Source organism: Gorilla gorilla, chromosome 9, assembly GCF_029281585.2.
Source record: "Gorilla gorilla gorilla isolate KB3781 chromosome 9, NHGRI_mGorGor1-v2.1_pri, whole genome shotgun sequence".
NCBI lineage: Eukaryota > Metazoa > Chordata > Mammalia > Primates > Hominidae > Gorilla > Gorilla gorilla.
Genome location: NC_073233.2, coordinates 16,113,718 through 16,130,545, shown reverse-complemented (window position 1 = coordinate 16,130,545; position 16,828 = coordinate 16,113,718). Strand labels below are relative to the sequence as shown.

Here is a 16,828-nt window from a genome sequence, read left to right as displayed (position 1 = left end):
CACAAATTGGGCCAGTTTATTTATGGGCAGCTTCAATTCTTACGAAGTTTTTTCTTATACTAAGATGAGTTCTCCCATCCACTACCCTAGTTCCACAAAGGAAGTATCTACTCCCTCTTCCCTGTGGTAGCCCTTTAGCAACTGGAAGGCAGCTTTGTTGCCTGTTGAGAACATCCTTCTCTAAGAAGACGACCTCCAGCCTTAACTAATGGGACCCAGCTTCCAGACTCAATATCCTTCTTTGGAGACACTGAGGTCTCCTCAGATGTCTCTTGGAGTTTGATGTACACAACAGAACACGACACTACAGATGTGGTCTGGCCAGTGCAGAGTTTATTCACTCAGTTGATGTGTATTTTTTATGTGCCTTCTACGTGCTTTTCTAGGCACTGGGGAAATAAGAATGAACAAGACTGGATGGGTCTGTTTTTTCATTCTAGTGGTAAAAGTATGGAGGGGGAATGGACATTTCCAGGTGCTTGGGCTGCCCAGCCTCTGAACTCCTTCATGTGTCTAGGGGAACTGCCACAGTAGAAGTCTTGATGGAAGGTAGGGCTCATTTCCCACTATAGAATCCACAGGCCAGACACCTGCCCTCCCACCCCTTGGCAGCTAGGGTATGGTGGAGGCACAAGCTGGGCTTGGCTATGTAGATGCTCCTTCTGGAACTTTGACTCTGAAGCACCTGGCACAAAGAAGCAGAGCCAGTAGAGAATTCATCTTGCCGGTGGCAGTAACATGCAGTGTTGAGTGACAGCAGGAGCGATGGCACTGCTGATGCCTGGTACAAACATGGGCGCCAGCCGCATCCTCACTGGACTCTTCTCATGGCCTGGCTTGGGCTGTAGTTGGGGCTGCTCATCCCCCTGTGATTCCTGCCTGTGTTCAAGGCCTGGTCACCTGCCTTTCTGTGGAACTGGCAAACTATTTAAGAAACTTTCAACAAATTGTTTTATTGCTTTAGCTAATACAAGGTGGTTTCTGTGGTTTGCAAGTAAGACTCCTGACTAAAGACTTCAGTGCCTCACTCTTTTTCTGTGTATCGGCTTCCTCATTTATCAAAAAAGGAATAGAAACTACACCTACCATCAAAGGTTTATTAGTATATTAAATGCGATAATGCACATAAGGTATTTACATGCCTACCACACAGCAAGTACTGGTAGGTAACAGCTCATATTATAGAGGGACAATTATCGCATTTGCTCTGGACACTTCACATTCATTAAGGCTGCCTAAGAGTGTATAGGGTTTTGGCAACCACATTTCGGGGAAATGAAACTGTAGAACTTTTCAAATGAATTTCTATAAAGCCAAGTCTCCTGGATCCTGTACTTGTTCTTTTGATATATTAAATTAGCTTCTTGGTCTAAAATCATCATTCTAGCCTGTCAACATCTTTTTTTTGAATGCTTATTTTTACATTCCACACATTATATATCTTCCCCGTCTGCAAATGAGATAAAGGAACAGAAAGCAACACACTCTGAGTGACTCCCAAATGCTGGGCATTACTCTAAAACACTCTGCATGCATCATTTCATTTCATCCTCACAACTGTATAAAGTTGGCCATTCTCTCAAGTTACACGGCTAAAAGTACCAGAGCCAGGAATCAAACCGTGGCCTCATTCCAGAGCCCAGTCTCTAACCTTCAAACATATGAAAAGTATTATATCAAATGGAAGAGGGACTGTTGTTCCATGTGGTCCCATTGGATCCATTCATTCATTCAAAAAAACTTCCTTGGGTACTTACTGTGTGCCAGGTACGAGTTGCTGGGAATACAGACACGACTAAGGTGTACTCCTGGGTGTTACAGATCCAAAGTGGGTAAGAGTTGCAACAGGACAGATTATGGCTCAGCCTCAAGAACTTTCCAATAACTCGACTTTTCTTAATTTTTTCTTTTTTGTTTTTTTCTTTTTTGAGACAGGCTGGAGTACAGTGGTGCAATCTCAGCTCACTGCAACCTCTACCTCCTGGATTCAAGTGCCTCAGCCTCCCGAGTAGCTGGGATTATAGGCATGCACCACCACGCCCAGCTAATTTTTGTATTTTTAGTAGAGACAGGGTTTCACCATGCTGGCCAGGCTGGTCTCCAACTCCGAGCCTCAAGGGATCCGCCCGCCTCAGCCTCCCAAAGTGCTGGGATTAGAGCGTGAGCCACCATGTCCGGCCAAAAACTTGAGTTTTCTACATTTTAAATGAACAGTTTTCTTCTGAGTTCTCATTCAGAAGTGGCTAGATCACCTTCAGGATTACACATAAAAAAATAAACTTCATAGCAGAAAGGGTGACTATAGTCAATCATAATTTAATTGTACATTTAAAACTAACTAAAACAGTATATTGGACTGTTTGTAAGACTAAGGATAAATGCTTGAGGTGATGGATACCCCATTTACCCTGATGTGATTATTATACATTGTATGCCTGTATCAAAATATCTCATGTACCTCACAAATATAAACACCTACTGTGTACCCACAAAAATTAAAAGTTAAAAAAAAACTTCAATCGTAATTTTTAAAATTACAAGATCTGGCCAGGCGCAGTGGCTCAAGCCTGTAATCCCAGCACTTTGGGAGGCCGAGGCGGGTGGATCACGAGGTCAGGAGATCAAGATCATCCCGGCTAACACGGTGAAACCCCGTCTCTACTAAAAATACAAAAAATTAGCTGGGCGTGGTGGCAGGCGCCTGTAGTCCCAGCTACTCAGGAGGCTGAGGCAGGAGAATGGCTTGAACCTGGGAGGCAGAGCTTGCAGTGAGCCGAGATCACGCCACTACACTCCAGTCTGGGTGACAGAGCGAGACTCCGTCTCAAAAAAAAAAAAAAAATTACAAGATCTATGTGTTTCAAGCTAAAGTTCTTGTCTTTCATTTAAACAATTTACTATAAAAAGTTTCTCTTTTTTTTTAAGACACTGTCTTTTTAAGACACTGAGAAAGAACTATCCATTAAAAGAATAATTGAGATTCCAAATATTCCACGAATGATTAGCTGTTGCTTTAAGAAAGGAGTGAGCAAACAAATTTACAAGAAAAAAACAAACAACCCCATCAAAAAGTGGGCAAAGGACATGAACAGACACTTCTCAAAAGAAGACATTTATGCAGCCAAAAAACACATGAAAAAATGCTCACCATCACTGGCCATCAGAGAAATGCAAATCAAAACCACAATGAGATACCATCTCACACCAGTTAGAATGGCGATCATTAAAAAGTCAGGAAACAACAGGTGCTGGAGAGGATGTGGAGAAATAGGAACACTTTTACACTGTTGGTGGGACTGTAAACTAGTTCAACCATTGTGGAAGTCAGTGTGGCGATTCCTCAGGGATCTAGAACTAGAAATACCATTTGACCCAGCCATCCCATTACTGGGTATATACCCAAAGGACTATAAATCATGCTGCTGTAAAGACACATGCACATGTATGTTTATTGCGGCACTATTCACAATAGCAAAGACTTGGAATCAACCCAAATGTCCAACAGTGATAGACTGGATTAAGAAAATGTGGCACATATACACCATGGAATACTATGCAGCCATAAAAAATGATGAGTTCACGTCCTTTGTAGGGACATGGATGAAATTGGAAATCATCATTCTCAGTAAACTATCGCAAGAACAAAAAACCAAACACCGCATCTTCTCACTCATAGGTGGGAATTGAACAATGAGATCACATGGACACAGGAAGGGGAATATCACACTCTGGGGACTGTGGTGGGGTGGGGGGAGAGGGGAGGGATAGCATTGGGAGATATACCTAATGCTAGATGATGAGTTAGTGGGTGCAGCACACCAGCATGGCACATGTATACATATGTAACTAACCTGCACAATGTGCACATGTACCCTAAAACTTAAAGTATAATAATAATAAAATTAAAAAAAAAAAAAGGAGTGAGAAGAGTTAACTGAGCAGCCTTTTACACAGGCCCTTGGCGTAAGATTATGTGCATTTCATTATTGCCAGTTTTCCAACCCAACTCCAGGATGACTTCCCTTGATTTTTCTATCCAGAAAGGCCTATCCTGAGGAGCAAAGAACAAACCCTCTCTGCCAATCTGACAGAAAGTCCCTCTGAATCAGCCACAGCCTTCAGTGACTTCAGGAAAGAGGAACACACTTCTCTTAAAAATGACCACTAGGTCGGGCGTGGTGGCTCATGCCTGTAATCCCAGCACTTTGGGAGACTGAGACAGGCGGATCACAAGGTCAGGAGATTGAGTCCATCCTGGCCAACATGGCGAAACCCCATCTCTACTAAAAATACAAAAATTAGCCAGGTGTGGTGGTGCGCGCCTGTGGTCCCAGCTAGTCGGGAGGCTGAGGCAGGAGAGTCACTTGAACCCAGGAGGTGGAGGTTGCAGTGAGCCGAGATCACGCCACTGCACTCCAGCCTGGTAACAGAGCAAGACTCCATCTCAGAAAAAAAAAAGGGGGCAGGGGGGCAAATTTGTCCATTTCAGGTTCCAAAAACTAAGAGAAAAAAAATTTAGAATAATAAAATAATTATATTCATAAAATGCCCTTTGCACATTAAGAAAAAGTTAAATTTGTGTGCAGTACTTTCAGCATATTGGATCAGAGTTGTATGTAGAAGTTACATCTGGATTCAAAAGGTTGAAACCATTTTGCTATTGCTTAAATCAGAGTGTGCAAAATAATTAGCTGGAGTTTTTTGCCGTTGTTGTTTTGTGTTTTTTTTTGAGACAGGGTCTCATTCTGTCCTCCAGGCTGTAGTACAGTGGTGCAAATGCAGCTCACTGCAGCCTCAACCTCCTGGACTCAAGTGATCCTCCTGCCTCAGCCTCCCAAGTAGACTTTTTTTTTTTTTTTTTTTTAAAGATGAGGTTTCACCATGTTGCTCAGGCTGGTCATAAACTCCTGGGTTCAAGTGATCCTCCAGCCTCGGCCTCCCAAAGTGTGGTGGGTGAGCCACACTTTGTGGTGTATTTTTCAGAAGCTTTGTGAGGTGATTCTGATACATAACATTGGTTTAAAAACCACTGGCTTCAATTATCCAAAAGTATCCCTTATTCAAAATATCACTCATTCTATAAACACTAAATAACTAAGACTAGTATTTCTAGAATTATCTGGTTCCCTCTGTGATCTAGTCTCTGCTGTGTCATAATCAACTTCCCACAAAACTGCAGTAATACATATAGCATATTTCACCTGTGAATTCTTTGCACAAAAACAATCTATTAACTCTCAACACGGCTCAAATTATGAGGTGGCTCAAAAAATGTTGAGTGTCATGTAGAACGTCACTCTGGACGTCACATGGCACTCAAACATTCCCATACAGTGAATCTTCTGCTAAAATCACTGCCGAGTGGCACTGGAAGGGAGTTCCAAGAACCCGATTAACCTCACAGTGCAGTGAATGTGTACCTGTGGGGCCTATAAATGCCTGGCAATATGCTACATGCTTAATTTCCTATTTAGAAAATAATTTTTCCTTAAAAAAATTTAAATTTAAAATCTAAATGTCCAAAACAATTTATTTATTTTTGAAGTCACTTTTGGCAAAATATACAACTAAAGATGTCTTCTTCTTTCTCTTCCTATCTAAAGATTAAAGAAACATCTTTTGCTGCTCCACATGTAAAATGGCAGCCATGGAAAATCTACCCTAGCTCATCTCATAATTGCTCCCCAAAACAGGGGGTCAGAGATCAAAGACTGGACCATGTGCTGCTACTGTAGTGAATACTTTTCAGTGTTGTCTCCCATCCCAGACACCTTAAAGAATGTAAATGGGGCAGCAAAGTAGAAACTGGCAGAGGATAGGCTCAATTTTTCCCTTTGGGAGTCTTCATTTTATTTTGTCCTCCCTGCTGCCATGAAGGCCCAAAATTGAGAATTTTCATCTGCGAACATGACTATCATAAAGTTCTAAGGGGAAAAAAAATCTAGGTTTCAAATACTTTTAAAATTAGGATTTCAAGTAGTAATTACTGAAGGAATGTTACCAATCCTGAATGACCAAATAGAAACTGCATATTTCTTCCTTATTCCTCAAAACCTGATGGCAACGTTGGCCTGAACAGGCCCCTGCCTGCATACCAACGGCCCTCTCTGGTCTGGAGCATGTTGAAGATGCCAAGCTCTTATCAGAGGTAATTCTGGGTTTGTGGATTTTCTCAAATATGACTAAGGGTACCTCATCAAACATACCTACCAGACTGCTCTAAAATAGGCCCTTATTTAGCCCCAGAAGCAAGGGTTTCCCAGCGCCTCAGAATAAAAAGAAACACTCCAGCCGGTCGAGTCTCCACAGTCTTTCTAATCTGGACAGCACCTCGAGCTCAGTCACAGCCAGAGCAGAGACACTTCTCCCTCTCCACCAGAGTGTTAGTCATTCCAAGAAACTGTATTAGCCCAGGCAAAGTACATAAAGGCAAAGTCTGCAAACAAATCTGGCACCTGGCCTGAAGCTTCCGCACTGTCTCTTCATCTTGCCGGGCCTGTCTCTCATCTTCAAGAGCCTCCTGAAGCTTTAGGTACATGTCTTCCAGCTCCCGTACTCGCTGTAAATACTGTTCCAGTTCAGAGGACTTTTGAGCAACCTGTTCTTCCATCTGCTGTCTGATCTGTTGGTATAAAAGGGTCTTGTTTAAATGCAGGTTGACTTCTTTCTCAGGGAAAGCCTCACCTCCACCTGAGGGGTTGCCCACAGCTGCAGCCTCAGCCCATCAGGGTGGCAGGACCCTGTCCTTCAATCCTTGAACTTAAAGATGGAGGAGATGAGGGCACCACACCCAATCGCAATAGTGAAAGAGTCTGGGAAGAGCAAATTATAACCCAAATTATGTTCTGCCCTGCTGTATTTTCCATCCCTTCCACTCCACATTTTAAGACTCAAGTCAAGAAAAAAAATGTTTCCTTGTGTAATTTCTCTCTAAATTCCTTTCTGTCTTAAAGTCACAATCTTTTTACCAATAGGGTCTTCTCTAAAAGGAACGAACCTTTTCCCAGTCAGAGCAGTGGAGCGTTACACTAAAGAAGAAGGAAAGGTCATCCAGCATGGGATTCCTCCCACACCTCCCTGGCTGTCTCCACTCCCTGGGGCACCTCCAGCCCTAGAGGAACTCAAGCATTTCAGTTAATCTGTATAAGTTAATGGTTTTTCCCTTCTGGATTACAGAGTTTTGAATCCCTGCCTTAAAAATTACAAGACAAGAACATCCTAAATATAACAAACACATTAGCCTCTTCTCTGCAGTTGATAAAATATTTTCACTTGCATTAGCTCACTCTGTCTTCAGAAGAGTCATGAGAGAGCATGTGATAATCCTATACTTAAAGAAGAAAAAGCCAATGTTCAGTAAGAAGGACCAGAGAGGAAACAAGACCAGACATTCTGGCTGTTTCTCTACGTCACATTTGCCTTCCTCTTTTCTCTGAACCACAAACACATCTCTTTCAACTCTAAATAACAAAAAGTGACTAGAGGAAATGTCACATGCATCTATTTAGGCACTGGGCTTAGCACTCTCTGACAGAGTATCACTCAATGTGAGAAGACCTGGGTTCCAGCTAACCAGCTAACTACCTAAGACAACCTGGATCTTGGGTCTCTTGAAGATGGAAACCTCTAGGATGAACCGGAGCTGCCAAGAGCAACAAATCAGAATCTAGATGTTCTCACAATTTCAGGATCTCACCCCCGCCATCCTTGCTTATTACAGAGGAGATATACCATGGAACCTATGCTTACTTTTTCCATAACTATTTATTTTCCAAATCAGAACTGTTTTGAGAATGAAAAGGAATGTTATTAATAATTATACCAGAATGGCAGGGACTCTCCCAGGCAAACCAGGAAACATAGTCACCCTAACCAAGCATTTATCACATCATTCCACAAATTTCTTTTTTTTTCTTTTTTGGAGACAGGGCGTTGCTCCATCACCCAGGCTGGAGTGTAGTGGCAAAATCACAGCTCACAGTAGCCTCGAACTCCTGGGCTCAAGCAATCCTCCCACCTCAGCCTCCTAAGTAGCTGGAACTACAGGCATGTACCAACAGGCCTGGCTAATTCTTTTTTTTTTTTTTTTTTTTTTTGTAGATATTGCCCAGGCTGGTCTTGAACTCCTGGGCTCAAGCAATTCTCATGCCTTGGCCTCCCAAAGTGCTGGGATTACAGGAGTGGGCCACCATGCCTGGCTCCATAAATTTCCACTTAGGAGTCTTAAAAACAAGGTTTATGTCTTTTGCCATTACATCTTTGGCACACCGCCTGGCACATAGAAGGTGCTCAATAAACAGATAATTAATGAATGAACAAACATGCAACTTCCCCTACAGCCCATTCCAGGTCAGTAGCAAAGCCAAGCTGATGACACGCCTCACTGTAGCCTCCAGCCCTTCCCTGTTCCCACCGACCCAGGCTGAGCTACTGCAGCTGCTTTCTCCAGCCATGTGACACTCACAAGCTTCTCTCTTTCCAGCTCTGTGCTGAACCTGGCCTGAAGTTCCACTTGAGTCTGAAGGCGTTTCTTTTCCTCTTCTGCTGCACGAGATGCTGCTTCCTCCAGTTTCTAGCCAATCAAAAACCCATCCACAGAAAAGCAGGTGTTAGAGTAGAAGTACATTAAAGAGAGAGAGACAGTCATACTTAAGTACAGGAAAAGCCAAACATTCTTAACATTCAATAAAGATAATAGAATAAAAACTTTTAGCTCCATTAGAATTCCAGTCTAACGATCTGCTGAATCAACATACAAAATAAATTAGGTAAATGAAAGACTATTGATAAGCCTGAACAACATTTTGCAAAGAAAGTTTTAGTATAGTCATTGAATTAAATTCACTTGGGATTGCATTCATGAGATATTTATTTATTTATTTATTTATTTATTTATTTATTTATTTGAGACTGAGTCTTGCTCTGTCACCAGGCTGGAGTGCAGTGGCACGATCTCGGCTCACTGCAACCTCCACCTCCCAGGTTCAAGTGATTCTCCTGCCTCAGCCTCCCGAGTAGCCGGGACTACAGGCACACACCACCACATCCAGCCAATTTTTGTATTTTTAGTAGACACGGGGTTTCACCATGTTGGCCAGGATGGTCTCGATCTCTTGACCTCGTGATCCGCCCACCTCAGCCTCCCAAAGTGCTGGGATTACAGGTGTAAGCCACCATGCCCAGCCACATTCATGAGATTTGAGAGCTATTTCTTGAGCTCTTTCTGTACAGTTTTGTCATCTTATACATTATTCCTTATAACTTTCACCAGAACCAATTTCTAGAAGGGTGGCATAAGGAGCTCCACAGACCCTTTCCCCAACAAAACAACCATAACTGGTGAAAATTATTGTTAAAAAAACAAAACCTTTAGAAGTCTCTAGAAATTATGCTAAGGACATTCTAAAATGGAGAACATTTATCTAAGAAAATCTAACTCTCAGTAAGAATCGTGAGGGTCTGTGGCATATGATGCACTCCCTCCCCACCCCTACAGTGTCAGTGAGAAGAAAGCTCTTCTCCTGGCAGATGGAACCCCAAACAAGGGTTCCCCTCCCCTCAGCTCAAGCCTAGGGCTATGATACCTTCCTGGGAGGGGCAGGCTGGCTGCCAGAATTTCTCTTTGTCCCCAGCTGCATGTTGCAGAAACTTTATTCCAGGCAAGAGTGGCTGAGAATTAAGAGGAGGCCAGTAGCTCCATGAGAACAACACACTAACACACGGACCAGCTAAAAGTGTTGTTGGTTGGTTGGTTGACTGCTATGAGGTCTCGCTATGTTGCCCAGGCTGGTCTCAAATTCCTGGCCTCAAGTGATCCTCCCACCCTGTCCTCCCAAAGTGATTAACAGGTGTGAGCCACTGCTCTTGCCAGACCAGCCAAACGTCTGACAGACAGAACCAGAGAAAGAGACAGCTAAGAAGAGTTCTCATGTAGTAGGAACAAGTCTCAAAGACCGACCTTAAAGACTACATGTAGGCCTGAATTTAAATGATCTCAGACTGTGAGGCAATTCAGGTTCCAGGGCATTATGGAGAACAACAGAACAAAACTAGTGAACTCTAACAGCTGTTGGTGTGGTACCAACAGAAGGGGAAAGCTTAAATGAGAGATCAGAGAAAGACACTCAAAGAGAGCCCTGCAAAAATCAGGGTCTTCGCAGGGTGACTGTGTTCCTGTCCAAGCCTGTGCCTCTGAGGAGCAACAGTCAGAAGCTTCACACTGTGAGGAAAACAAACTTCACTGAAATAGTCCAGCCAAGTCACTAAACAAATAAAGGAGCAAACAACAGCAGGCCTCTGGGGAGAGGGGTGGAATCAGAATCCAGAGTTGCTACCACACATTATCTAAAATGTCTAATTTCTACAAGAAATTATGAGACATGCAAAGAAAAAGGAAAGTATGGCCCATATACAGGGAAAAAGCAGGCAACGGAAACTGCCTTTGAAGAGGCCCAGATGGTGGATTTAGCATATGAAGACTTCAAAGCAGTTATAAATATTTTATGCTCAAATAACTAAAGGAAACCATACCTAGAGAAGTAATGGAAGGAATGACAATATACCATAAAATAGAGAATAATAAAGAGATATAAATCACAGAAAGAACCAAATGGAAATTCTGGAAGTAAAAAGTCCCATAACTGAAATGAAAAATTCACTAGAGGGACTCAACAGTATATCTGGGCTACAAGAAAAATCTACTAAAGACAGATCTATAGAAATTATGCACCTGGAAAACAGAAAAAAAAAAAGAAAAATGAACACAGCCTTAGAGAAATGTGGGACACCATTATGTGCACCAACATTTGCATAATGAAAGTATCAGAAGAGGGAAAAAAAAGTAGGAAAATATTTGTGGCTGAAAACTTATCCAGCTTAAGGCAAAACATTAATCTACATATTCAAGTTCAATACACTCTAAACAGGATAAACACAAAGAGATCTACACCCACATACACCACAGTAAAACTGTTGAAAGACAAAGACCAAAAAATAATCTTAAAAGCAGAAAAAGAAAAATGATTTACCACACACAAGGGAACTCCTGCAAGCTTGACAGCTGACTACTCATCAGAAAGTTCTGACTAGTTCTCACCAAAATATTATAAATAGAAGTACAGTGTGACATTTCTAGGCTGGAGCACTGCATTGCCAAGCCCTAGAACACTTTTTCTTCCGGCACAGTGAATAGCAACACTCAAGATGGCGGCTGGTCCATCAGCCCAGATTTCATAATTACACACTTCGACCCAGCATTCCCACTTCTGAGAATTCATTCCCTAGAGATATCAGAACATGTATGAACACATATACAATGACACAGGTACAAGATTATTCCCTACAGCATTACCTATTAAAACAAAAGATTAAAACAACCCAAATGTTCACTAACAGGGAATGATTAAGTAATGACACAGTTGTATAACAGAATATTCTACAGCCATAAAAAAGAATGAGGTAACTCTCTTTATACTGATATGAAAAGATCTAAAAAATATATTAAGTGAAATAAACTAGAGGCAGAACAGTGACACTAGTATATACTTTTGTGTGTTTAAAAAATGGGAAAATAAGAATGTATATTCATATTTCCTTACCTTGGGCAAGGGGTGGAAATTCATAAGTGGGGGAGGGGGAGAAAATCTTTCACAGCTGCCTTTTTATATTTGTATATTTTTGAACCTACCCAAATGATTATATTTTTTAAAAGAAACAAAAGTAGAAATAAAAATTTAAGTAAACCCTTTAAGTAAATCTATTAATTTATAAAAACTACCATGATTTCTTATTCCTTCTTCTAATTAAAATGAGGCCTGTCAAATTTTAAGAACCCACAGATATGTAACCTAATTCCAGATGATTAAAAGATTCAGCTGGGCATGGTGCCTCATTCCTGTAATCCCAGCACTTTGGGAGGCTGAAGTGGGTGGACTGCTTGAACCCAGGAGTTTGAGACTAGCCTGGGCAACACGGCAAAACCTCATCTCTATTAAAAATACAAAAAATTAGCCAGGTATGGTGGTGCACACCTGTAGTAGTCCCAGCTACTTGAGATGTTGAGGCAAGAAGATCTCTTGAGCAGGGGAGTGAGCATGGCACCACCGCACTCCAGCCTGAACAACAGAGCGAGACCCTGTCTCAAAATAAATAAATTTAATTAAATATTCATCTAAGCTGTTTTTGTCTAAGAATGCCTCCATGAAAAAATTGGAGAACTGTGTTTATTGACAAGAAAATCAAAGATTACTAAGCGATCTATAAGAATTTTTCAGCACTTATCCAAGAATCCTAAATCAGTCTTTTAAATAATTCTATAAACCTAGGTAGTGGGAAAGCTGTCTACATAGGTCTACAGCTTGCTAACACCAGGCATGCCTTCTTCACATTATACAGAGCAGAACATTACATGCTCCTGGAAGGCAGAGTTTAAAAGTTAAAAAGGGCATCAATGTATGAATCTCAAATGTACAATGCTAAGTCAAAGAATGTGGTCTTAAAATGTACATTCTGTATGATTCCATTTATATGACAATTTGGAAAAGGCAAAAATACAGGAACAGAGAATTGATCAGTGGTTTCCAGGAGTTAGGGATGAGGGAAAGACCTGAATAAAGAATATAAAATGCTCCAAAATCCAAAACTTTTTGAGCTCTGACATAATGCTCAAAGGAAATGCTCATTGAAGCATTTCCAATTTCAGACTTTTGGATTTGGGAGGCTGAGGCAAGAGGATCTCAACTGGTAAATACAGTATATAATGTAAACATTCCAAAATCAAAAAAATCCCAAATCTGAAACACTTTGGGTCATAAGCATTTCGGATAAGAGATACTCAACCTGTATTAGCAATAATCTATCTTAACCTGGGTAGTATTTTCATGGGTATTCACTGTATGATTATTTGTATATACATTTTTCATATTCTCCTCTACAGGTACGAGCTATTTTATAATTTTAAAATTATAAAAAAGGACACCAAGTTCTAGCTCCCCACCATTCCCTCATAACACCCACTTTTGATGTGTGCACAGTGGAAGGAAGCAGCAGCAATCACATACGGCAGGTGCTCAGCGTAACCTTTAAAGGGAATTTTTACACAAAATATATTGCAGCAGAAAGAGGCAAGATGCAAGACTGTTTCAAGGGTGGGAGGCAGTAAGAAATGAGGAGCTGCTTTTAGAAAGTAAGTGTGTGATAGTAATAACTTTTTCTAAGATTATATATATGCCCATGCAGTTCCTAAGATTATAAAAGCATTCTTAAAAATCTCCATGAGTCTACTCTACTCAGAGGAAGTTCAGCACACAATGTGGCATTTCTATGGGTTACCAAGGGAGAACCCCACTAGGTATGTGGAGTCACAGATTATGAGCCACCCCCATATCCCAGAGCAAAGTTTTTGCACAGATGTGCATGAAAGAGTCCTTGAGCTTGTGGTTAGCAGGTGCTCATTGATTCAAGGCAGACAGACTCAGCCCAAAAGTGTCTCAAATAAAGACCATACCCATATACTGAGGACTCACTACCACCCCTGGGATCACGACATAACCGAGGAAGTGTTCCCAGTGAACATCAACTATCTCATATAGCATATGGTACTTGACCTCCTAATCTTGAGATGGAAGGAAAAGCTGACCCAGACTGTATCTTTAACTCCAAATAGTAGGTAAAACTAACAGTTCTAAAGTAACGGTCTTCCAAGGTACTCATGAGTGAAGATGGGAGCTAAGGAGAAAACTAAAAAGCAACACACCTTGCCCAGGCCACTAAAAACAGCCTTGACACCCTCAAGGGAATGAAATTTCCCATCTTCTTCTGACGAAATTCAACTGTGCTCATTATTATTAAAAATATTCCTTCCTAGCCAATGAAATGTTTTTGCTGCCGAGATCAACATAGTTTCAGGGCTAGGAAAACCAGTATGTCTCACTTGATGGTCTGGAAACACTTCTGAGAGCAGTTCACCACAAGTATCTCCCTAAAACTGCACTACATTCGTCTTGGTAGAACCAACACCCCTAAGCAAGGCACGATGGCTTCTGCAGGGGAATGAAGGGCCCTCTCCCAGCCCAGCGCCCATTCCCACCTTCCGCACGGCCTCCAGCTCCTGCTGCTTGCTTTCGTTGGCGGCCTGGAGTTCCTTCATTTGTCGCTCCAGTTCCTCTTGTTCAGCCAGCTGCTTCTTCCGGAGTTCTTTCCGACGCTGGCGGGCTTCTTTGTGTGGTGGAGGGCTGCCCAGCTTCAACAGATGAATAGTAGAATGAATGGCTGTAAAAGGTGTAGGAGGAAAAAAAAAATGGGGAGATATTATTTATTCTTTGTAAGCCTAATATGCAAATGGCACAGTGGGAAGAAAATGAGACAGGGAGCCAGAAGGCCCAGTGTAGATTCTGATTTTGTCACTCCATAGTGGTGTGACCCTAAGCAGTCACATAACCTCTTGGTTGTTTTTCAGAGCTCCCCTCAAGAAATAACCTCTTGCAGCATCAGTTTCCACATCTTTAAAATGAGAGAGATGATCTATAAAGTCCTTTCTCGCTCCAAAATTCTGTAACTGTATCTGTGCTCAGAAACACTCGATCTGGGAATGTTGCACACATTTTTAAGAACTAATGACAACACTTTCGACTCCTTTCTCTATACTTTTCAAAAAGCCAAACAAGATTAAGACACAGTAAGGACAGAGATTCAAATTTCTGATATCTAATTTGCAACCTACTGTGTTTAGTTGGCCTATCATCTATGCCTTATGCAACCCCTTCCTGAGATAACAGGTAACAGCAGCTGTCATTTATTTTAAAAATAAAATAAATATATCCTTTACATGCATTATCTAACTGTTATACAACATCTGATTTTTCTTTGGATATTTTAAATTACTTAAATGTAATTTCTTGAATAGCTAACGCTTTCACATTATTCAAATTCAAAAGACACACAGGAAAGTCTCCCTCTTACTCCTGTCCCTCAAGTACTAGATTCCCCTCCCCACTAGCAACTAATGCTAACAGTTTTTATGCATCTTTCCTGAGATAGTATAAGCCTATATAAATAAGTATGTATATATGTCTTCCACCTTCTTTTCACACAAACATTGGCACAACACACTCTTCTGACCCTCAGTGTTTTTCATTTAATCTATCTCACAGTTCCCAGTAGCAATACATAAAGTACTACACATAAAGTACTGCATGGTACACCAAAAGTACTATACATGAAGTACTGCATGGTACACCACTGTGCAGCTAAACCATAACTTATTCAACCATTTCCCTATTAACAGATAGCTAGATTGTTTGCAATCTATGTCATTTTGAAAAATGTGTGAGTATATCTGTCATTATCTATTTTCTAATCCTCACCACAACCCTGGGAAGAATGCACTATTATTATCCCCACTCCACAGAAGAGAAAAGCAGTTACAGAATTTATAACTCAACCCAAGAGACCCAGGAAAGAGCATTCAAACCAGGTGCATTTGCCTCGAACTCTTAAACCACATCAAAAATGACTACATTCTCCAATATAACATAATTTTATCTACGTCTAAGAATATAATATTCAGAATCTCCTTTCAGGATTTTTTTTAAAAAGCCCTCTTATATTGCATTTTATTCTTTACCAATTTTGGAACAATGGAACACTTTAAAGTTATTCATTCACTACGGAGCCATAAAAAAGAACAAAATCATGTCTTCTGCAGCAACATGGATGCAGCTAGAGGCCACTATGCTAAGCAAATTAACGCAGAACAGAAAACCAAATAATGAATGTTCTCACTAATAAGTGGGAGCTAAAAACTGGGTACTCATGGACATAAAAGTGGCAACAACAGACACTAGGGACTACTGGGATGGGAGGTAGAGAGGGGGGAAGAGGTTGGAAAACTCTAACTGTTGGGTACAATGCTCACTTCCTGGGTGATAGATTCAATCATACCCCAAACTTCGGCATTACACATATACCCATGTAACAAACCTGCACATGTACCCCTGAATCTAAAATAAAAGTTGAAATTTTTTTTAAAGGTTATTAATTCAAAAGTTTGTGTTCTTGAATTACCCAAAACTAGTGATTTCTTGTGGAAGTAATGGATCTTGAAAATCACTTGAAGTATTAAAAAACTATTGCATAATTCCTCTTTTCTTTTACATATTACCTCAAGCTCAAGATGGCCACTTTAAAATTCTTCACAGTCCTTAAAGGGGAAAATTCTATATTCTTTAAATAATAAGAATAAGTAAAACCTAAAATCTCTAAGATATGGAATCAACCCAGGTGTCCACCAACAGTTGTAGTGTGTGCATACACACATATACCTTGGAATACTATTCAGTCATAAAAAAAGAATGAAATAATGTCTTTTGCAGCAATATGGATAGAACTGGAGGCTATTATCTTGAAGTATTTCTTGAAATAACCCATAAACAGAACATAAAATACATGTTCTTTTTTTTTTTTTTTTTAAGCAGAGACGGGGTTTCACTGTGTTAGCCAGGATGGTCTCGATCTCCCGACTTCATGATCCCCCCGCCTCTGCCTCCCAAAGTGCTGGGATTACAGGCGTGAGCCACCGCACTCACCCTACATGTTCTTATTTATAAGTGGGAACTAAAATATGTGTACACATGGACATAGAGCAAGGAATAATAGACACTGGAGACTCAGAAATGTGGGAAGGCAGGAGGCCAGCAAGGGATGAGAAATTACCTAACAGCAACTATTCGAGTGATGATTACACTAAAAGCCCAGATCTCATCACTACACAATATATCACTGTAGCAGAACTATACTTGCAACCCCAAAATCTATTTAAAAAGTAAATCTC

The 16,828-nt window shown here is 40.9% G+C and overlaps 1 protein-coding gene across 1 annotated transcript in view; it reads right to left on the bottom strand.

The window, feature by feature from the left end:
- SWAP70 (switching B cell complex subunit SWAP70) overlaps window positions 1-16,828 on the bottom strand; it is an 87,685-nt gene that overhangs the window by 6,147 nt on the left and 64,710 nt on the right. The window contains exons 7-9 of the mRNA XM_004050682.5: window positions 14,087-14,268; window positions 8,465-8,572; window positions 6,456-6,622 (exon numbers count right to left, since the gene is read on the bottom strand). Coding sequence (XP_004050730.1) covers window positions 6,456-6,622; window positions 8,465-8,572; window positions 14,087-14,268 — 457 coding nt within the window. The remainder of the gene's footprint in view (window positions 1-6,455; window positions 6,623-8,464; window positions 8,573-14,086; window positions 14,269-16,828) is intronic.